The sequence below is a fragment of the Strix aluco genome, chromosome 1 (assembly GCF_031877795.1).
Source record: "Strix aluco isolate bStrAlu1 chromosome 1, bStrAlu1.hap1, whole genome shotgun sequence".
Taxonomy (NCBI): Eukaryota; Metazoa; Chordata; class Aves; order Strigiformes; family Strigidae; genus Strix; species Strix aluco.
In genome coordinates, this window is record NC_133931.1 from 15,273,323 (window position 1) to 15,296,110 (window position 22,788).

The window sequence follows — 22,788 nt, forward strand, 5'->3', positions numbered from 1 at the left end:
TGCAGAAAACAACAGTCATGGTGTTGGTGCAAACCTCAATGCTTGCCCTAATCATCGGGTACCCGCTAACGACTGCAATGCCTCTGTGTGCGTGCAGGCTGCCTGCGTCCCGGTTATGCTCAGCAACGGATGGGAGTTGCCGTTCTCGGAAGTGATTGATTGGAACCAAGCTGCCGTCATAGGCGATGAGAGATTGTTATTACAGGTAAGAAAAAGACCGTGGCCTTCAGCGGATCAGTTGATTATTGCTGCCGCCATCTAAATGGACAGGGAAGATGAATCCAAAAGGTCAGGGCTGTAAAAGAATTTTTATCATGAAAGGATTGTCTGTGTCACATTGACTATGAACTCATTTAATATGACATCATTCATTTTTTGACCTGAAGGTCATTGCAGCCATCAGGCTACATTCTTAAATGCAGGAGACTCTTATTTTTCCTAAGAGCATGAAACCTTTTATGGTGTGGAGGACCTGAATACCTCTTTGAGACAGAGCTGTCCTGGACTGGGTGCTGTGATGAGAGAGAAAACATTTGAAGGCAGGTTCTGCTCTAGTCCTTCAGAAACAGTTTATCCTCAGGGGTCCCACCAGTGCTGTGTGTCTGGCTGGCAGGTACTGAAGGGACTCCTCAAGAAAGCAGGTATTTTCTCAGGCAGGAGCTACCTAACAGTTTTGTGGGAAGCAGAATCTGTCCCTTTTCTGATGTCTGGACCATGTAACATTGCTTTCTGAAGCAGTGTTCACGTCTCTTATTGTTAATCTCCTTGAGATCATGGAACAAAAGTGGGCTGAGAAAATCTTCAGCTTTCTTCAACATCTACTTTGGTTTTAAATTCACTAATTTTTTTTTGTGTGTTTCCCTAGTGGGTTTTATAGTCTAAATACATTCTGTAAAGTATGTGGAGAAGTTGATGTTAGGAAAAGTTCTTGAAAAATTGGTTTCCCCAAAGTAGTATTTGATAAAGTGCCATTGCCCAGCATGTAGCTGAGATCCACGAGATCTGGAATAGCGACTAAGTAGCCACTAAGAGGGCTGGTTGAGTCTAGCTCATTTCCAAAGTGGCAAGCTATTGCCATCCATGGAGAGAAGCCTTCAAAGGTACAGGTGTCTTGGCACCCCAAAAAATGAAGTACTTCTGAAAATCTCATTAGATCCCTATTTACTTACCTGAAGAAGTAAATATTTGTGAAGGGCTGGCCTAGCAAGCCTTGTGAAGTGCTGCCTATTCTCCTTAATGTGATACAAGCTGCAAATATAAAAGGGCCATTTGATTTTTGCTTCTGTGGACAGCACGTTTTTCTGAGTAAAATTATTTCTCTTTTTAAATAATAATAATTTGCTGATCTTCATGCTTTCCGGTAACATGCCATTCGTTCTCTTCACAGCTGCTTCCATACTGAACAGCTACTGCACCGTTATTAACAGTATTTTTAAAGAGCTGGCAGAGGGCCTGAATGTCTGCTCTGGGAAATGTTTTTGTTATGTTACAGTTTTTCATTTCCTGTTTGAGAGCAGCTTGGATGTTTTTATTTGCATATTCTCCTCATCATAGCACTGGGAGAGCTTAATCCAGCCTTTCTGCATTTATTTGTGCAGGGTGGTTTTTCCCTTCCCCCTACTTATTACTGAAATAACCTTTTATTAAGACGTCATCCCATTCTAATAATTCCAGTGTAATCTTGCCAGATTAGTATTAATACATCATTTTCCCCACCTGTCTTTCTGGACAAGTAGATTAATAACTAATAGGCAAATGCAGTTATAATGGGAGCTCTGATTTTTCTTTCCAGCTGTTGTAACGGATCAGGCACCAAGGGGTTTTTTTAACCTTGGTACTGTGTTTGCAGGCACTCACAAGCATGGTGTGGTCTGTAAAATCATAACTTCTTGCAGTAACCTTCACAGTCAGAGCAGCCTTTCCTTTCAAAAGGCATAGTTGGGAATGAACACTGATTATATTTGTTGTTCATGCACGTACGCAAACAGACGTAAGGTTGCACATAATGTGATGAAATTTTAAGTTTATAGAAAAAATGCCGTATCACCACTGTGAAGTGACTTTGATCTTGTGTTTGCTGCTGATAATGATCCTGGGTGTGATTAATACACATCTGTGTACAGCCAGTGCAGGTAATATGCATTATCCCTCTACTTACTGAAACTTACTGGAAAAGTAATGAAAAGAAAGAATATTCACCCCAAAAGATGAAATTTAATACAGTTATTTACTGAATCATGTCACGAACAGTGACGTGATCAGTTAGAAAAACATACTAATACATGTTTTTAGCTTCCATCTTTCATACTAGTTTTGCAGGGAATATTTTACCTAAAGACCTATATTTTACCTAAAGGGCCTATAATGAAGGAACATAAAGTGCCGTCTTCAACAGTCCGACCATTTTCTTCTCTTCCACCTTGCTGAAGTGATAGCTCTCTCTTAAGCTCAAATTCTGTATTTTAGTTAGCAGTGTCTCTAAGATGAAGGTCTAAGAGACAAAGGGCTTAGAGAGTACAGATTGTCCCATCCCACACTGCACCCTGTGGAGACATGGTCCTTTTGGATGCAGTGTCCAGACCTGGATGCAAACTATGTAGTAAAGAATTTACTGATTCTTGTAGAAATTTTTTACATGTAAATTCTTGAAATTCTCAAATTTCCTTCAGGAAAATGGTTCATGTGAAATCATTTGATTCGGGAGCATGTGAAAGCAAATAATGATCACTGCCACCTCTCAGAATATTTTAGGAATAAGCAAAGGGTGTTCTGGTCAGGAAAGTGCGGGATGTGTGGTGGGGTGAAGGTAAACTTCAGAATAAGCTTTGATGTGCAAAAAGCAACACAGCCTAGGTATATGCTTTTACAACTAACGACTTAGGTAAAGGATTTATGAGAAATGAGTGAGAACGAGCTGGTCTAATTTGGAATCACAAAAAAGTAGGCAGAAAAGCACAACTGTTCATTCCTAGGAAGAATGAACACAAGTCAGCAGTGTATCCTAGATGCCTTTCTGGTGCTGTGAGTAGCCCTTGTAACTGAAGCAAATTGCCATTAAATTCCCTTGATAACATCAGTTTGCATTGTCAAAGTGGTGTACTGGAGGCCTTGGTCAATGTCCTAAGTTAAAGAATGACATGTATGTACATTAGTTTCCCTCCACTGTGGAAGAGGAACGTGGGGATGGGGAAAGACACAGAAGTGAAGCCCTCCCCTTCTGATCCAGTGAGCAGTTACATTTTTTAATGGCAAAGCATTGCAGCAGGTCAATTTAGGTTTTATTTGGAAGACAGCTTATACCAGAATGAATGTGTTGATTTAATGGAAGGGGGAAAAAAGAAGCAGTGTTTTCCCTTGTGAATAACAGGTGTTGTGGGAGATGTTATTCTTTCCACCCACAGTAATTAGTAAAATGCAGTTTGATCCACAGGCTCCCAAAAAGTGGAGACTTACTTAAGATGTTGCTATGTTTTCCTTAGGGCACTTAATGTTGCCATGCTGCGGTAACTGTCATTCCAGATACCTTTAATATACTTTGGACTCTCAAGACCTGCAGGTACTAGTTTGTTAAAATACTAGTCCATGAAAAGCTTTGTGTGTGAGGGATGTATGGAGGAGCTCCTTACTGTGCCACGCCACAGTGCTGGGGAGAGGGAGCTTTTCTTACCATAAAACAATCAAAACCTAAAAGAAAGCAGATTTAAAAAAAAATGATATATTCAGTACCAAAGGTTATAAAAGGTTGTGTCTCATTCGTTTTACATCAAGGCTTTAACTGTTGACACACACATCTCTGTCGGACAGGAGTGCTGAAGCTGTGCAGCTTGCTAATAGAGGAGAGGGCTTGTCAGCAGCATATTAATTTGATGAGATTGCATTGTTTTCTGAAGCTTCTGACTATATTACATCTTGTATTACAGATTCCTTCTACAATCAGGTCTATCCATCAGGATAAAATCCTAGCACTTAGACAGCAGACACAGTTCTTGTGGGAGGCTTATTTTTCTTCAGTTGAGAAGATTGTATTGACTACACTAGAGGTGAGTAAAAATTGTCTGGGACCTTGCCGAGCAGCGAGGTTTCCGTACCTGTCCCGCTGCTCCTGTCCTCAGCCAGTGTCAGACCTTGATTTTCAGGGCACATGATTGGTCACTGGGAAGAAAGCTCGGCGTCTTGATAAGTTTTCTCCCATAAGGAGATACTTTCTTCATTATCGTAAACCACATTGAAAACTGGCACGGTGAAAACACATGGAAAAGTTGTCATGTGTGATCTTGCCTTTACAAGGCTTTATGGCTTATGAATCACTATCCTTGTCATTGGTAGTGAATGTGTTTCTTTAAGAAACCTTTCTGGAATTCATTTTGGAAAAAAATATTACTTGACCATTCCTTAACATTTTGATGCCTTGTTATGGGGCTATTGGTCTGACTTAAGAAAAACGAGGGGCTTGTAAATCACTGTGTCTTATCTTCACACACATGGTAAGGGAAAGGCCTGATCATCCTTATAAAATATTAATAAATAATCATAATTAGGCTGCTGTTAAACAGGGAGACAGTTGATCTCAAATGTGGAGAAAATCCTTTCTGAATTCAGAGACAGAAGAGATGAAAGGCTCTTTAGAAGTAGGGCCCAGGCTACAATTTCAAAAGCAGGTTTCTCTTCTAATTGTTTTGCAGTTTTGCACATAAATTTTTGACACACTTTTACCACTGAAAGTGGCTCACTTTGTAGGTGCAAATGCATTCGTCTTATGCTAATGCTCCTACAATTGCATCCATCTTTTTGCACAGTCGTAAAGCTCCACATTTCCTGCTGTGCCTGCTTTCCCCTGAAAACTGCAAATGAGTGCTGCTGCCTGCAGTACAGGTTGCCCGTGGCTGATCTACCTCTAGCTGCTGTAAGACAGTGCCTTAGGTTTTTCTGTGCCAGTGAAGAAAACCAGCCAGGGAACATTTTCAGACCCCCTGGCATAGCTATCCTCACAACACTCTTCTCGCCCTCAGAAGAGCATGTCTTCATCTGTGCTGCGTGTTGGGAACTGCTCTGCATCCTCAAACTCCCCATAAGCACTGATGAGGTAGTGATAATTACCACAGCCCATGCCAGGATCAGACTCACAAAGTTGGAAGACCGTGTGTCAGTGCTCACAGTCTAACTTACCCTTACAGAAGTAGTCCTAGGAACAGTCAGGGTGCCTTATGTATCGTCTGCCCCTTCCCTGCATGCACCCTGATAGCGTTAGGGACAACTAAAAGGATGAGGGTCGCACGGCTCTTCTCACTGCCCCTCTCCTGCCTGTGCTGGGGCAGGTCTCAAGGGCACGTAACTTGTAGCCCCCACAGCCTTGGTGTCCATCGCATCAAGCTCCAGTGCTCACAGATGTGTCTTTAGCACTGTCCTGGGACACACTGGCCCATGTGTCCATGGGTGCCCAGGGGACAGCAAAACCTGTAATAAAGCTGAAGCAGCTGGGCAACCAGCAAGCTGGAGTTTCGGCTCAGAGGGGAAAAACTAAAGTGAAAACAAAAATCTTCCTGGAAGGTTTAATTTAATGAAACCGAGTAATGTATGCCTGGTGTTCAAGTTATGTTCTGTGTTTTTTCATTTGTTTCCGAGGGTGGTTTTGGTTTGAGGGTTTTTCGTTTATTTTTTAATTCAGGACCCTCAGAAATTTTTGAGACAGCTTAGAGGGATTCTGTTCTTACGAACAGATACTTGTTTCACATTTCAACTTGCCTAGGTAAAGTCCTGAGTTAACTTTCCTTAGGAAAGGAATAAACCAGTTGAGAGTGATTTTTGGTGTCTGAAATCTGCAAGCAATATATCCTCTTCCTAAAATCTGATACCTGGAAGTAAATTCCTAGCAGGATCATTTTTTTCTGGTGGATATTATCCATCTTCTGTTGTAACACTGTTGTGTCAGAGTGCTCTGATGATGTTAGATATCATCAGAATAATCTCTTGCCTGCTTACTGCAGTGCCGGTGCATGTCCGCATACGAGGCTATCAGTACAGAAAAAGTCTTCACCAACTCAGATGTCTGCAAGGACATCACAGCTCTCCTCTGCCCTTTATTCTGCACACCTCTGAAAACATTAAGTCACATTTTAAAGTCCTTGATCTTCTCACAGCATTTGGTGGCCTAAGCCACACAGCTTATAGCCTAAAATAAGAGGTTTGAATCATTTGGCCAGCAACCCCATATTACAGGCACAGAGGAACTGGCCAGTGCCATGGACATGGTGTAGGTTAGGAAACAGTGTTCATGAGTGTCTGCTGCAGGCTGGTGAGTGGGAGCACCAGCAGTGCAGCAGTGGACTGCTGCAAACACCATCTAGATGCATGCTCCAGGGTATCTGCACTTTTTCAGCTTGGTCTTCTCAGAAAACAAACCCAAAATATCCTTAAATCCCTGTGCAGCATGCTCAGTCCTCCGCTTGGGAAGAGGAGGGAAGAAGGACAGCACAAAGTACAGACAAGAAATGTTTGATGCTTGGCTGGGGCATGTTGAGAAGCAGTAATGATTAAGGCAATATGTGAACTTTTTGAAGTGTGAGGATGAGGGAGACAAAAATATTGATCTATTAATGAATTCCAAAAAGAAAAGGGAGATCTCGCCAGAGATCCTAACCCCTTCCTTCTCTTATTAAACTTGCTGTCATGCCTCATCATTGGAGTGACCATGTAGCTGCTCTCTGTCTCTGCAATATGTGCAACACTATACATTCTGCATTTTAATTGATTGGTGCTCCATGTTATCTTTTTTAATTCTTTTCTGTTCTCTTTCTGCCAAGTTGTCTTTTCTCTATCATGACAGACAGCTAGGTTTCTTATGTAGACCTGGAGTGTGATAAATTAATCTTCTATTTGTTAACTGTGATAAATCACTGAGGCCAGCTCCCCAGCCTGGTGTGGAACCACGCTGGTGAGATTTGTGTGCCTGACATGCACCGAAGGCTGCGTGTGCTGCGTGGCACCGGGGGCCTGCTCTGTGTTAGAGCTGCGCTCGCTCTGGGTGCACTGAGGCAGCGCTGAATGCGAGCCATGTGTTTCCCCTGCAGCCTTGTTGGCTACCAGCGCGGTGGAAAACTCCACCGTCTGTGAAAACCTCCTGACCATGTAAATTTGCAGACTTCTCTTTATCTGATTATGCCCCAGTTCTGAGAAAGCAGGAGGAAGGAGCTGTAATATTTAGGCTTTGTGGTAAACACTCGAAAATATGTACTTTCTAGGTTCTGTCTTTGTTTAGTGGCATAACTTGCAGATGGGGAAACAACAGTCATCATCTGTTTTTTTTCCCTCTTCCCTCTACCATGAGGAAGTTTCACAACTGATACACCTGACTTTCCAATCAGAAATATTCAGATATGCTCGTGTCAGTGATGGAAATACAGTCCTAAGTCTGTTATTTCAAGACCAAAAATAAAGTTAAATTAACTTACTCATGTGAGTGAATTACTACATATTAGCTATGGTAATTGGCTGTAAGCAGAATTCAGACAAGCATGCAAACACCTAACATTTGCTCCAGTTTAGCAGTACAAATATCACCACCAGCGATGGATTGTCTAACACAATGTAACTGGTGTTTTAATGGTTTTTTGTCATGTCAATCAAAAGTTCCAGGAAAACCACGGCTTGTGGCAACACTTATTCATGTTGTGTATTGACCAAATGTCCCTGAACTCAGTTGTTTACAGAGATTTTAGCTTGTTTAGACTTCAGCAGCTGCTTTTGTTCAGCTTGTGTTGGGTCTTTTTGCTTGCTTTTTGTTTTCATATGCTGTAGGTATATAAATTCTTTAGTTCTATAGATTTTAGGGCCAGAATGAATGATGAGGAATCAGATTTAGTCCAACTTCAGAGTCATAGAGTTTCACCCAGATATGCCTATGTTAAGGCCAGAGACATTAGGCTAGGAAAACCAACATATTCTTGGCAGTTGAGCCCTGTGCAATGAATAAACTGCCAATTAAGTGAAGTCTCCTTAGGAGATCACAGAAGATGAGCTGCAGAAGAAGGCAAGGCAATCCTGCTTAGCCGACTTAGGGGGAAATTCTTTCCTCGCCACCCTCTGGCCCTTTACAGTGTCCCGTCTCCAGACCTGCCAACCTCTGAAGGAAGCCAAATCTGTAAGAATGTGTGGCCCAACAGCGGATTGCACTTAGAAAGTTGCATCTTATTTGGAGGATGAATTTGTCCAGTTACAGCTTCCCACTGCCAAATCTTTTTATGCCTTTGCAGCAAGTTTGAAAAAGGTCCCTCCAGTATAAGAACCGCCTTCGTTCTTGCATACAGGCATCTGATGTGAAGTAACTATAATTGATTTTATAAATACACATTTATTGTACAGCCATGTATCTTTTTTTGTGGCTTGTGGTATTCTGGACAATAAAGTAGATGACCCAGCAATCTGTTCTGACCTTAAAAATCTAGGAATCTATGTTTGTGGCCCTCTACAGAGACAGAGAGTAGTTGCCAAAAGATCTTTTTCTATTTCATCCAACAAGGAACTGTTACAGAACCGAGACGTGGAATCAGTAATGTATCTGAATGCTAATATCCCTTTATAATTAAGCAAAAATGAATAATTAGTGCAGCCTGATTTGCTGAAAGTCTTTGTGGTTTTGAATGCTCTCATTATCTCAAAATAATACCTAGCTTTGTAATGCCATCCTCAAATAATTATCTTCTGTGAGTTCTGGATAGTAAAACTGACAGTGAACTAATCAGGCTTACAACTGCTAAAATACTCTAATGGACAAAATATTTGACTTGAAATACAAAATGCAATGAATTGCAGGGTCGCCATGTCCAGAGAGACTAGTGAGTTGCTCTGAAACCTGTTGCACAAAGCCTGAACTGCTGAAGTGGTGTCAAAGTGTGAAGGTTCTGTGTCATTTTAGGAGAGATTAAGCAGGAATGTCTAGTAATTTGCATGCCTCAGGGGTTTTTTTGCAAAATGGGGGATGATTCCAGTCAGCTGGAGTCCCTGAAGCTTCTACCAGTGGCTATTAACAGTCTATTTAAAAATCATCACCTTTCTTGTTTTCCAGATTATTCAGGACAGAATATTTAAGCACATATCACGTAACAGCTTAATATGGAACAAACATCCTGGAGGGTTATTTGTACTGCCACAGTATTCCTCATATCTGGGAGATTTTCCTTACTACTATGCTAATCTTGGTAAGTGAATCCTTGCTGTAATCTAGTGGTATTTGGAATTTCTAGTGGAAATTTGTAATTTGATCTTTGAGTGGCGTGTGCCAAGTGACTTACCATTCATTTCTAGTTAATGATGCCTTTCGTTTATCCTGTCTCAATCTCCTCTGCCCACTGTAGACTGGAATGTCTCTGCCTCATCAACATGCATCATGTGTCTCTTGCTTGCAAAGATTGTTTTTAAAAAATCTATGTCCCTTCATACTTTTCAGTTGCCAGTAATTAATGCCTGAGTTGCTGACCCATTTATGGCCTGAAGGGACATAAGAGGAATAGCTTTTTGCTTTCTTTGTTTATTTGTGCTTGGCAAATTGGAAAAGTGGTAATTTACCCATGACACTTGTTATTGGAGTGCATAGTTGGTATGGATTTATTTTCCATACTATGTGTCTTCGTACAGATCCACTAGAAGGAATGAGTAGAACTTAGGTTCGTGGCTTTTTCCTGAAGCGGAGCTTAAATGATGAGTTCTGCAGGGGAATGTGCCTGCAGGCTGAAGTGATCCTGCTTACCAGACTGCTGCTACTTTTGGCTCAGCCTGTACCATCCCACTTGTGTAGATCTGTACTGCTCACCTGCTAAAAATTCACAGTTACCATGTTGAAAAGGGAGAAGAAGGTTTCTGGGAGAATTTTGATGAAAAACGACTATGACCCTGCGCAGATGAATTTAAATGAGATTGAGAGCAGTAATGAAGGGTAGACACCAGTAGGATCTGTTATTTCAGGCAGAAAAGGAAATCATAGCAAGACAAAAATATCAGAATGGAAGGCAAGGATGCAAGCAGAATTATCAGCTCAGGAGGTAATTGAAGATGCATGTGGATGGGGATCGACCCAGAAACAGCAAAAATCTGACAGAGGCTGTAATGGAACTGAGGAAACTGAACAAGCTTTTGGAAGTTGTGGAGATAATCTGTAGAAAACATCAAGCATCCAGAGCCAGGCAGCAAAACAGCCCATGTCAAGAAAGACATTTGATTGAACAAACTAGATGTCAATATTATCTGTGGGACAAACTGGATGAAAGAAAGAGACTGCAGGACATCTGTGGAAATAGTGAGTAAGAAAAGGCAGTAATTGTGTTGGAGTCAGGGATTTCAGAGTGTGTGGGAGTTAAAGGGAGGTGTGATCTCTTCTGAAGAATCTGATAACATAGTATCTGAGACGAAAGGAGATGGCCTAAAAAAACATGGCAAGGTTTGCATCAAGTACAGATTATTTTTCCCTCTCCAGAGTCCTTTAATCTGTACTAACTGGGGCAATTTTTCCTTTACTGAACACATACCATCTCTTCACTTTAGGTCTGAAGCCTCTTTCCACATTCACTGCTGTTATCCACGCAGTAACTCCTCTGGTTTCCCAATCTCAGCCCGTGCTGAAACTCCTGGTTGCTGTAGCCAAGTCCCAGTACTGTGCACAGGTAAGCAGCGCTGTTTGACTGTCAGTCACAATGGAGACAAAAGTACTATTCCAGGAGTGAAGACCCTACTGACTTCAGATCTTCTCAGTCCTGTTTCATCCCCCTGTTTCAATTCTGATGTTTCTTTTCTCTGAGATTTCTACTGTCTGTGACCTGCATGCATGGGAAACAAAAATTCGGAGTGCAGTGGGAGTGGAATAGAGACAGTAATTAAACCCCTTTGTTTCATGAGACAGGTAGAATAATGACTGCACTTCAAAGATCAGGATTGTGTGTGCTGCAAACTGCAAAAGGATGTCTGTGCCTCAAGAGCCCCTACATGATCTTTCTTCCTCCCACTGTGGCTCTTAGTCTCATCAGTGCCAGGATTTTCGCTTCTCAGAAAGAAACCCCGGGGAGTTCAGTAGGAGCACCCTCTTGCAGTAGAGTGTCACAAGTGGTTTAGCCTTTAATGAGAGCCGAAGTAAATCAGTGACATCCCTATGACCTGGCTGAGATAGAGACTTCCTGAGTTCCTGTCCAGCCTGTATTTGCCTGAGTGGACATATATTGTAAATAGTCAGAATGGGTTAAATTACTCTAGGAAGTGTTATTTTTATACAGATTTGTATCGTTGATTTTGAAATTCCTAACTTGAATTTAACATTTCTGTCTGGAGATCTAAATCCTAAGAGTTTGGACTGCATTGCCACAAAGGTCTCTGATCATGGTCCAATATTCTCTTTCAGATTATTGTTTTATGGAATTGTGATAAACCCCTCCCAGCCAAACACCGCTGGCCTGCCACTTCTGTGCCTGTCATAGTCATTGAAGGAGAGAGCAAGGTAGGTGCAGAGAAACATCGTAAAGCGTTGTGTATATTCTCCAGGGGGACCAGAATTTATTTTTCCGGCTGCTTTGGTGAAACCTTTGTAGTTCCCAGTGGTGTGACAGCTCCTTTCTATTCCTTGGCCCTTTGTAGCAGCTTGGTCACAGATTTGTGTTTCATGCATGGGGTCTCATGCTCTCAGAAATCATCAATGTGGCAATTAATGCCATGAATCTGAGATTCACAGGTGGGACCCCGTTTTGAAATGTGCCCCTGAGAGTAGGTAGTGCTGACCCTATCTATGGAGATTTCTGTCTCTCTGCAGGTGCATGAAGGTAGTGGTGCAGCTGGATTCATTCACTGAGTCTGAGAAGTCTGATGCAAGACTTGGGGGTCAGCTGTGGACTCAAAAGCAGAGGAGGAGATCAGAATGAATAATGTTAACTTGCCTTTGAAAAGTATCTTCTTTCATGGCCTTGTAGGGTATTGCTGCTAGTGATGGGATCCCACCAAAAAAGGAAGGAACAAGGGACACTTGCGTGGGAACAAAACCACCATGTCATCACTTGCTGTACAACGCACTTGTTTGTTTGCACTTCCACAAAGCTGAAACAGATACCACTCAGATGAGAAGAGAGGGTTTTTTTTTTAAATCCACACTGAAGTGGATGATTCCTTTTCAAATGCAGGCCCAACAGAAGCAAGACTTCTTGCTTCTAGACTCTGACTGTTACAGATTTGGGCTGGTCCCCTATGGAAGCTCTGTCAGATGGCTCTTGAGCTCTGCATTTTCAAGGGGAAAACTTTTTAGTTGCTTTGGCTGTACAGTCTTGTTTTGAATTTATAGTCCTGTCTTTGGTCTTTTACCCCAGTCACCTCAACAGGGGGAAAGCAAGAGCCCTGCGAGGTTGGCATCTAATGGCTCTTGCCTTAGCTAGCCATGTAAACAGTATCAGGAGAGTTGCTGCAGGGCCGAGAAAGCCTGTGGTGATTTCTGAGCCTTTTGAACGTTGTAGATTTTATTTCTTTTTGGAAAACTTGCAGAGGTGAGATAGAGGAGAAGATCTCTGACCAGTTCTAAAGTGTTTGTAGAAATTGGCCACAGGCACTGTTTAGATTACAAATTAGTCTCCTGAGTACACAAAGGTGTGTTTATAGTGGACAGTCTCTTCCCTCTAATATCCCAAAGTATGCCAAATGGCTTCTTGCATGGAAAAGCTGTTTGTTTGGACAAAGTTTGCAGAGCCAGAGCAGTGCAATTCAAAGGTTGCACAAAGGAACTGCTTTTCATCTTCAGGCTTAGCTGAAGCATACTGACAGGCGCAGTTACTCTGTGCAGGTGATCACAGAGGTCTGCCTTTACCTAACCTTCACTCTTCCCCATGAAATCAAGATATATTACCGCACCCATTTTACAAAAGGGAGCTTTAGCTACAAAAACAATATATGGGTAGTCCTGACTGTTGTACTATGACAATTTCACATGGTCTGTAAAAGAGCTAGGGTGAGAACGCGGATCTCCTGCCAACTGCTTGCTCTGCTTTGCCTTAACATAAGCAAAGCAAAACCATCAACCTCTGTCAGATCAGCTCTTCCTCACAGCCTCCCCGGACCGAGGCCGTCATAGCGATGAAGGGATGCTCTCCAGACAGACTCCATGAACATCCTGATTATAGAGGCAGAACTTTCTCTGAATCGAGGCATAGATTCCAAAGACTTGCTTCCAAACTGGTCGCAGGGCATGCAGAACTGACCATGTCCATTATGAGGGACATGTAAAACTTTTTCATGTCCCCGTTTCCATACGGTGATTTCCTCTTACTGGGCCTGATTTTTGTAGTGTTTTCTTGGCATAATAAATTGGAAAAGAAGTCTATTAACTAGCCAGGTTATTTTTCTTAGCAAATGAGGGAAACAAGTAGTGTTGTGTCCTTGTTACTATTCATCAGTTCTCAAAAGGTGCTAATTAGTCTGCTAAAGAACCCATATGGGTTCTCATTTCTTGCTGTTATCTTTTTGATCTTGCTTTCCTATCTATTTCCTATTACTTTGAGAACTCTCCTGCCATAGTTTTTAAAAGCTTATTCTGCATATAGATTTTATATATATAGTTATATCACTTAAGAATGTGACTTTTTAAAATGCTACATTACCAATATAATCCTTGATGCAGGTGAAGCTCAACTGATACACATGTTCTTTAGCGTATTCTCCTTTTCTGATGGAGAATGTTGCACCATTCGGCAGCAGCTCCCTGTGGATACAACAGCAATGCACAGATATGGAGCTGTACCACTAATAGGGGAACCGTCCTGGTAGCATAATGTCCTTCACACACAGCCTGGACTACTTGGCTTCCCAGCTGTGTAACCTTATGAATGCTGCAAAGTCCTTCCCAGCATTCATTATTTTTGATCCTCACACCCCGTATGAGAGCAGAGAGACAGTCCTAGCAACCAGGGAAAATGTCCTCCCTATAGAAGCTGTAGGTACATCTCATTCTCAGTACGGACCGTTGCAGTTTGTCACAAAAGGAAAGCAGCCTGCTCCAAAGAGGGAGGTCTGTTCAGAAATTACTCCTCAGGTAGAATGTGTAGGCTGACTGCTGGGGTGATGAAAACGACAGTCTTTCACTCTTGAGCTGAAGGGTCCTTTCCATCAGACAGAGATATGCGATGTGCCTCAGACAAGAGGAAGTAAGAGTGAGGAATAAAATGGAGTATTTCCCTTGGAAAGTAGTTCTTCAAGTGATTTATTTCCTCCCCTTCCTGCTTTGGATACCCACAGGTTATGAGCAGTCGCTTCCTACCCTACGACAACATAGTGACAGATGCAGTGCTAAGCCTGGATGAGGACACCGTGCTTTCAACCACTGAGGTAAGGGTCTCTATTGTCTTGGGAATCTGGCTCCTAGGCTCAGCCTAAGCACAGCAGATAGGCTCTTCTCCTGGCTTTGCCAGTGAGCAAATGTTACAAGATTTCTTGCTACACTCCTTAGATTTAATGTGTTGCACTTGTTTCAGCAACCCTGCCACTGCCTGCCATCAGAGGAGCTTTTCGCCCTGGTTAATTGGCTCATCATTAGCATATGGTTCTTCCGTTCTTTATTATTTTAGTAACATATCTGCAGGCGGGTGTAGGCAGCCAAGAGCAGTCAGCTTTGATACACTGTTCTCACTTTTCTGATTGGGGTAGCTTCCCCCCCCTCCTTTTATCAGTAGGGTGTAGGTGGGGAAGGAAGGGGTGTCAGCAGCAGGGGACTGCTGTCGCTACAAAAGACAACATTGCCACCCTAATGCAGGATTTCACTGAGGAATGTTCTCTCACCATTGTGTTGCCCCATAAAATTGGAGATCATGCCTAGTTTAGGTGTTGGAGTGTTTGTGCCAAGAGCAAGATAGCACTAAGAAAAGAAAAATACTGTAGAAAACCAATTTTTACAACTGGGATGAGTATTGATTTCTGGAACCTCTTCCTGAGAACCACAGGGGAAACTGATGACAGATTATATAGAGTGCAATATTTGGGAAATACATTATTAATGATGACCAGGGAATAGCTTGAAAAACTCGATTTCCTTTTGTTTTCCCTTTTTTTTTCCCCATGTTCATGGCCATTCCCTTCTCCCCACTTCACCTTTATAAAAATGCTTTTTTGTCAGTGATAGGGATCTTTCTACCACTGCTTATATGTCAGTGAAAAACACAGAAGAAATGCCTAACATTAGTCACCAGTCACTGCTGTATACCCTAAGATGTCACCAAATTTGTTCTACATGAATGAGGTTGCAACTGCCTTTCTCTCCAGTACGGATGTGTTGTGTTAGACTCCTCCAGAAGGAGCCACGATAGCCCTCTTCTGCTGCACAGGTGGAAGAAGTAGTTAACATTGAACCTATTTGATACCAAGATCATACCTTGGTAGTTTCTGCTAGATGAGGAAGAATATGGCTCCTGCTAAAGCACTTGTGTGTAAAGCCCTGCACGGCCAAAAAAACCCCAAACCAATAAAAGACATTTATCCTAGGGCTGGAGTTACTAAGCAGGGTGTTGCTCAGGATGAAGGGTCCTGTCTCAGCTGCCCTGGGGGCCATGATAGGACCTCTCAGGGACTTCATTGCACTGAGGTGGTATTTACAGCAATCCAGCCTCTGGATTCCATAAGGATTTGGGGCTTTATTTTATTTTGACTGGTATTTAGTCGTCATCCAAACTTTGGAGTCATTCAGGCTTCTGGAAGACATACGAAATAAAGTGTTTCGCATTCAGTTTGGCCGTGTTTTACCCTAAATATTCTGAAACACAAATATTTGTTGTTGTGTGAGACAACATACACATTTCTTAGTGGCTTCTTCCCTCCTGTGAGCAGCTTGCAGCCAATGTTGCATGTTTGCACCGTGGGTATTGGCTCTACGAGCCCCGCGGCCTGTGTGCTGCAGAGAGAACCAGCTGGCCAGCTCTTGCTAGCATCGCCTTGCACTTCAGTGTGTCTCTGCCAGAGTGCCAGTGTCAGCAGCTCTCTTTGGTGGCTCTCTGTGAAGAACTGGCGCCTTTCTGTTGCTTTAATTCCCCCATCATATGGCTTACACAAAGAAACAGCGTGTTGAAACACTGACATGAAGTATGTGGTGTGAAACTTACCTTAAAACTAGCTGCTCATGGGTGGTTGTGACAAAGCTTCAGGGCCCAGAAAAGGCAATTTAGAAACGTGGTCAAACATGATCACGTTCCTGTTGAGAGGAGCAGTCACCGGGCACATCCTCCACTCTGTCCATCTCTAGCATAGTAAAGATTTTCCGTTCACAACAGAACAGCGCATAATTGCTCTTTTGAGAGGAGCTGTGTCACATGCGCAGAGGTTTGTTTGCATGGGAAGTAATTAGAAATCAGCACGCGTCAGAAGCGATATGGCGGTTTAAGAAACTGGCAGCCTGGTTGGCTTTTCCTGCTGATCAGGTGAGTGGTATGCTGCTGGAAATGATACAGGATGAGGACTGGGGTTGTTTTTTTAATAAAGGGAGTTTTCTGTTAGGGTAGTTGCTTTAGTGCATCTCCCTGGTACAAGGACAGATACTTGAAAGCACAACTGAGGGCATTGAGTGCAGCTGCTTTATTATTTATTTAAGTTTGAGATTCTCAGACTTCTCTAAAGAAAACAGATGTCACGTTTTATGGGAAAGGCCTTTACAGGGAAAAAAAACCCTTTAGTTCTTTCATGTGGTATTGATTTGGATGAGATCAGAACTATCACAACGGTAACTGGTTTGTGCACATTGTCTTTCTAGTTGACCTCAGATTCCTTGAAGCAACTTGAAAGAAAATAACCAGTCCCTAACTTTGTGTTCCAGTACATGTGCAACTCTTCTGTTTCATAAAAACACTTGTAAATGTGAGAAGTCTGACAGTAATCACACAAAATGTGACTGTTCTCAGAGCAGCTATTCTTTATCTAACCTCTACACCCTTGACTTTGGCTGGGTTCTTGGAAGGCTTTTCAAGAATTTTTGAGCAAAGTTTTAGGTCCCTCTGGTACTGGAGGGAACTTGGTGTGCAGTGCAGAAACAAAGCCCTCATTTTCTTGGGTTTGACTGGGACAATTAAAATTGTCTTTAAGTCTTTTTAAAATCTCAGTCTCGCTTGAGGTCCAAAATCTGAGTTGAAGCGGAGGGACTGCCAACCAACTTTACAGTGATAAAAATATTTCCATATGTATTTTTATCAAATCCATTTCAAATCTAGTGTTAACGAGCCTTCTGCAAACTATCCCAATCATCCCTTTCCTACTGTCATCAGGATTTGTTTTGGGGTCCTGGGGTAGCAATGTCCTGTCACCTTCTGAATTCTCAGAGATTTGAGTTATTAAAATAGGTACAGCAAGACAGTAAAACATAAAAAACACTATTGGCAGCATTTGACATCTTCTTGTGGCTCATACAGTCTCAAGCATTTTTCTTAAAGTATAGGCTTCTAAAGCCATTTAACTCCATGGGAATCTTATCTTCCTCTTTATTAAGCTATATGTTTAATGCTCTTGGTCAGGTCATGGAGACAGTCTTAAAAGTGTGACCTGCATGGTCCTCAAAGGCTCGGAATGGATGGAAGACATAAAACTACTCCCCATTGATTGCCTGTTTTAATCTCACTGAGCCACCCTTATAATTTAAGGTGTTTGACTCCTGATTTTCCAAGCTTTGTGTTAACAGTACTGAAATGGTAGGTGAGATGCACAAAGATGTGCAGAAGATTCAGTTTACCACAGAGCTATTACCACTCTATTGCATCTAAGTATAAATACATGCACCTACACCCATTCTTTCTGTAACTTGAAAAGGTTTGATATGTAAAGGGCAAGCTTGGAAATGTTAATGTAATGCTGTGATGCTCTAGACTCCCTTTAACAGGAACCATTAAAATGTGCATAATTATAGGGCAAAATGTCAAGCAGTCAGTTTAATTTACTGATGAATACATAGAATTAAATGTTTTGCAACAGTTCCAAGATTCTGAATTACGAATTAGTAGCAAGGTAATATTTTGTTTTGTTGACATTTGTTGAAACAGTTTCGGTATTCATTTGGCCTGTGTCTTTGTCCGCAGGTGGATTTTGCCTTTACAGTTTGGCAGAGTTTTCCAGAGAGGATTGTAGGATACCCTGCTCGCAGTCACTTCTGGGACAACACTAAGGAGAGGTGGGGGTATACCTCCAAATGGACTAATGACTATTCCATGGTATTGACAGGAGCTGCTATTTACCACAAGTAAGAACCCAGAGCATCTGCTGTCCTCCTTCTGTATGAAACAAAATAGTAAAGGGGGTGGGGGTGTGAAGAACATTCTTCCGGGGAGGAGAAAAAATGGGAAGATAATAAATGGGTCTACTTTTTATGGGGTAATAATTTAAGTTCTTGGTTTAGCTCTGGGGATCTGGTAATCATTACTGTGCTTGTTGGGTCTCTTTGAAGTCACTTGTATTTTGAGGCAGTCGGACTGCTCTTTTTAACATCAGGAATTACACACTTCAAAGAGTTCCCGAATTCATTAAGCTGCTCGGCTGAATGGCCTGTAGCACAGCAGAAAGGAGGTTGCTTCCAGACCAGCTCTGGGTATGTGTTGGCTGACAGCTGCAGACTGCAAAGTCTTCTAGAAATGCAATACAGTGGACACATCACAGATCAGATTATTGCAGCATATTGTACAAAACCACTGTTGTTAGGACTTCAGCAGACCAAGGACCTCTCTAGATTTTAGGAGAAAGTCAATAAATTCTGGAGTGCCTAATCCACATCCCCACAAAGGAGAAGACAGGCCATAAGGAATGATATAGGCCCAAAGGAGAATATTTTCAACAATAAGGACAGTAGTAGGCCAGTTTAATTAAGTTCTCTCCAACTGAACAGTTTTGAAAGAAGAGGTGGAGGATGACTTTATCAATGTCATCTATCACATCATAGCAATGTAGTGCTCTCTTTCCTACTCCTCCATTATCTTGATACTTAGGTATCAAGATTATTATTTCTTTCAACCTAGTTAGAAAAAAGTCGTATGTTTTGTTTCTCCATTAGCACTCTTTACTGTCTTGAGGAGATACTGATTTCTTCTCCCTTCTTGTTGGAGGATGAGACCAAAGAAAGGAAGTGATATATCCAGAGTTGAGTACAAAACTTGTGACTCAGCTGAGATAGAAATTTCCTGGAGTTTATAGTCCCTGAAAGCCCAGTGACTGGTATTAATAACGCTGCTGTTGATTTCCAGATATTATCACTACCTGTACACTCATTACCTGCCTGCCAGCCTAAAGAATATGGTGGACCAACTGGCCAATTGTGAGGACATTCTAATGAATTTTTTGGTGTCAGCTGTGACAAAATTGCCTCCAATCAAAGTAACACAGAAAAAACAGTATAAGGAGACCATGATGGGACAGGTATGTATCCACAGCATGTTTTAGCAGTTGGGATGTATTGATAATATAACGGTTCGACTTCTAGGTTAGGCTTACAGAGTGATACAATTCTGTCAATTTTTTTGCAGTTTTCAGTTTAGTAGAACTGTAAGTAGACTTTAGATATGCTTGTTATAGTGAAGGAAAATCCAAAAGGAGAAATGGTAAACATCCACTGTAGATGACAGCATCTCTTTTCTCACACAGTGTTATTCATGATGATCCCAAACTCATGGAACTCATGATTGTGGTGACCAAATTTCAGTTAAACTCCAGTTTTCTGATTAAATCTTCTAGATCTAAGACCTAGGCATGGAATGCTAGAAGCAGAAGTAAGGTTTTCTCTTTTTAATTTTTATTGATGAATATAATGTACCAGGCTATTTTAAAGTATATAGTGTGGTTCAAGCACTGACACTGGACTGTCACAACAGAGGTAATTTGTGATATTCAAGTGCCTTTCCCACAAGGAACATTTTGTCCCATGGTGACACCATCACTCACTAGCAGCCATGAAATGCTTGCTTTAGAGCCTCTTCCAGCTACTGGATAAGCGCTCTGTCATTGCAGAAATGGATATACCTTCTAGTAACAGGGATACATGGCAACCTGGGGGCACTTTTCCTCCTGCCCTGTGTGAGCGAGCGATGGGAAGAATAGCAAGTCCTGCAAGACCTACAGGTCCTAAACAGCTTCCCAGTTGTGCTGCCACGGTGTCTGTAATCTACACTACAAACAGTACCAGGATTACTAGGGGGCAGGAGAAAGAAGGGGCCCTCTATTTTCCCCTCACATTTTCTTCTGTTAGCATTACTTGGATCTTTGACTGGGGAGTGGCCATGCCAGTTTGTAGACTCCCTTATCTGTATGCCACTGCACTTTCATCTGAGGTATAGGTAGTAATTCAGCAATTCTGACTCATCTGGGTACCCATGAAACCTTCTGTGAACAAGAAGGTGCCATCCAGAAAGTACCTATTACTTCCAGTCTGAGCTTCACCTCTCCACAGGGCACGCTTTGGCTGTTTGGCAAAGTCTGAACATTCATTTTTCTTCTTATAGCGTGGGTGACTTGAGTCAGCCATGAACTATAACTCTCTCCTAAAGACAAGTTGTTCCTGCAGCTTTGGGAAATGTAATGGGCCATGTTCATAATTCCTTGAAAGACAAATAAAAAATTAACATAACCTCAGTGTTGTGACAGAGATTAATAGTCCTATGGAAATTCACTGTTAATGGCCAGAATGTCTGCTATAATCCTCTAGCAACAAGGTTTTGCTTGCTCTTTAGTGGCTCGGTATAATCAAGTCTGTAATCAATGCACATTATGACCTAACACTTGAGCTAAACTGGACAGGCCTTGGACAAAGATCAAGTCTGATACCACATTCATTTGGCAAGTCCCTGACATTATCAGTTTCTTCATGTTTTAATTAACACACTTTATGAATTTTCATTTGTTTTTAAGGTATAGTGGAAAAGTAAGTGCTATAGAGAGACGCATGCCAACTGGCACAAAAAAATCTTAGGTACTCAGCATTCATACTTTATCTTAAATAATAGTTTTATTATGTTTATACATACAGTTTAGGTACAGATAGAGAATAATAGCTGCTTCAAAGCTGTTAGGGCCTTATTTTTCCAGAGGTGCTGAGTTTCAATGGACATTCATCAGAATTACAGCTGCCCTGAACTTTGCAGGCCACGGTATTTTGCATGTATACATGCAAAGAGACACCATGGTGTTTTCCTCAGGTCAGAGCTTAACGTGATCTAATGTGGAACTTCGGTTAATTTTCTCCATCCGTAAGATGGTACTGTCTTATGCACTGGCCTCAGCTGGTGCACCCTGCTTTTCCCTGCAGGACGTCTACATGCATGAGTAATGCCAAACACATAAGGACTTCTGCTGAGCTCAGTTACAAGCTGGTTGAAATTACTTTTATATAAATTTCTGCAGATCTGGACTGCAAAAGTGCGTTTTTGACCTGAGAAACCATAGTAATTGCAGCGTGTTTTCCTCCTGCGGCTGAAGGCTGTGGGCAGCAGTTGGCCTTAGGATGTGCACCTCCAGTGAAAGCAGTGGCCTTCTTGTCTTTCCTGGTGTTTTTTAAGGACTTGTTCTATCTCTGGAATAGCTTGAGGGTTTATAAAAGAAAGTGAGGGATGGGGTGAAGTAGTGTGCTGGCAGGCTTTCGGAGGCTTGCTTGCGGGTGCCATGCTCCAGGTCAGACTGGCTCGTGGCCGAACTCAGGTTGCCATGCTGCGCTGCCCTCAGCATCGTTTCGAAGGCCGGAGGTGGCCGGCTCGCCATCGCCAGCTCCCGCTGGGGGCTGGGTGTCCTTCCCCTGGTTTGAAACCCCAGCTGAGCAGATTTCAGCTACCTCAGAGCCACATGCTCTCAAGCCCCTGACTCCACTCCACAGCATGGTGTCAGCTTGGCGGCAGCACCCACCCTTTCCCGCCCTTTTGTTGTGCCACAGCCAACATCTGATTTCTGCTCTCCTCTCCACACAGACGTCCCGGGCCTCGCGCTGGGCCGACCCCGACCACTTCGCCCAGCGGCAGAGCTGCATGAACACTTTCGCCAGCTGGTTTGGCTATATGCCGCTGATCCACTCTCAGATGAGGCTCGACCCTGTCCTCTTTAAAGACCAGGTCTCCATCCTGAGGAAGAAGTACCGAGACATTGAACGACTCTGAGGAGCGCTGCTGAGGGGGCCGAGCCACCCTCCGCCCCGCACGGCCGCCAGTGTGTGGAGCCAGACTGTGCCGCCGCCAGCCAGCGCCCGACCCGGCGAGCGGTGACCCGGCGCCGGGGCTGCGCTGCTCCGGACTGCGTCGAACCGCCCGGCAGGCTTCTGTCGCTCAAGACTAGGTCGTGTACAGTTTCATTATGGAACATTAAATAATTATTTTTGAAATGATTGCTATGCAGGTTTAAACTTTTTTAATGATCAAAAAAAAACCTATTAAAAACAGAGTTCTTTCTTTAATCAAAATTGTGTTGGTTGTGAATATTTCAAAGCTGCCGTTTCTTTCTTTCATGCATTTGATTGTCAATGCAATTTTCATTCATTTTCCCCTGCAAAGTTAAATGCTTGAATCTCATGGGGAGAAAATGCAGCAGGTTCAGAAACAATCTGAGCACAATCAGGACAGAGCTGAAGTATTAACGTTTCTCATTTACTGCTGACTTTTTCATCTTTTTTTCTCAGTTTTCCCTAAGCCGGTAGTGTCCACTCCTTTGGATGGGTGGAAAACTGGAGAAGCCCCAATGAACCAGGCAAGAGCATAAATCCTTCTGGTTGGGGACCCCATTTTTAAAAGCAGTCAGCCTTGCCTCGAAGGGGGAGAGGAACACTACTGCCAAGGAGCAAACCGGTGA

General features: G+C 42.5%; 1 protein-coding gene across 2 annotated transcripts in view; it reads left to right on the forward strand.

Annotated features, from left to right (window-relative positions):
* EXT1 (exostosin glycosyltransferase 1) overlaps nucleotides 1–22,402 on the forward strand; it is a 180,492-nt gene extending 158,090 nt beyond the window's left edge. Inside the window, exons 3-11 of one of the 2 annotated variants that reach the window (XM_074807223.1) lie at nucleotides 98–205; nucleotides 3,921–4,040; nucleotides 9,062–9,194; nucleotides 10,534–10,652; nucleotides 11,381–11,476; nucleotides 14,248–14,337; nucleotides 18,057–18,217; nucleotides 19,212–19,383; nucleotides 21,918–22,402. In XM_074807223.1, the coding sequence (XP_074663324.1) occupies nucleotides 98–205; nucleotides 3,921–4,040; nucleotides 9,062–9,194; nucleotides 10,534–10,652; nucleotides 11,381–11,476; nucleotides 14,248–14,337; nucleotides 18,057–18,217; nucleotides 19,212–19,383; nucleotides 21,918–22,103 (1,185 nt within the window). In that variant the 3' untranslated portion in view covers nucleotides 22,104–22,402. The remainder of the gene's footprint in view (nucleotides 1–97; nucleotides 206–3,920; nucleotides 4,041–9,061; nucleotides 9,195–10,533; nucleotides 10,653–11,380; nucleotides 11,477–14,247; nucleotides 14,338–18,056; nucleotides 18,218–19,211; nucleotides 19,384–21,917) is intronic. The other variant, XM_074807321.1, reaches the window with a different exon arrangement.
* The last annotated feature ends 386 nt before the right edge of the window (nucleotides 22,403–22,788 follow it).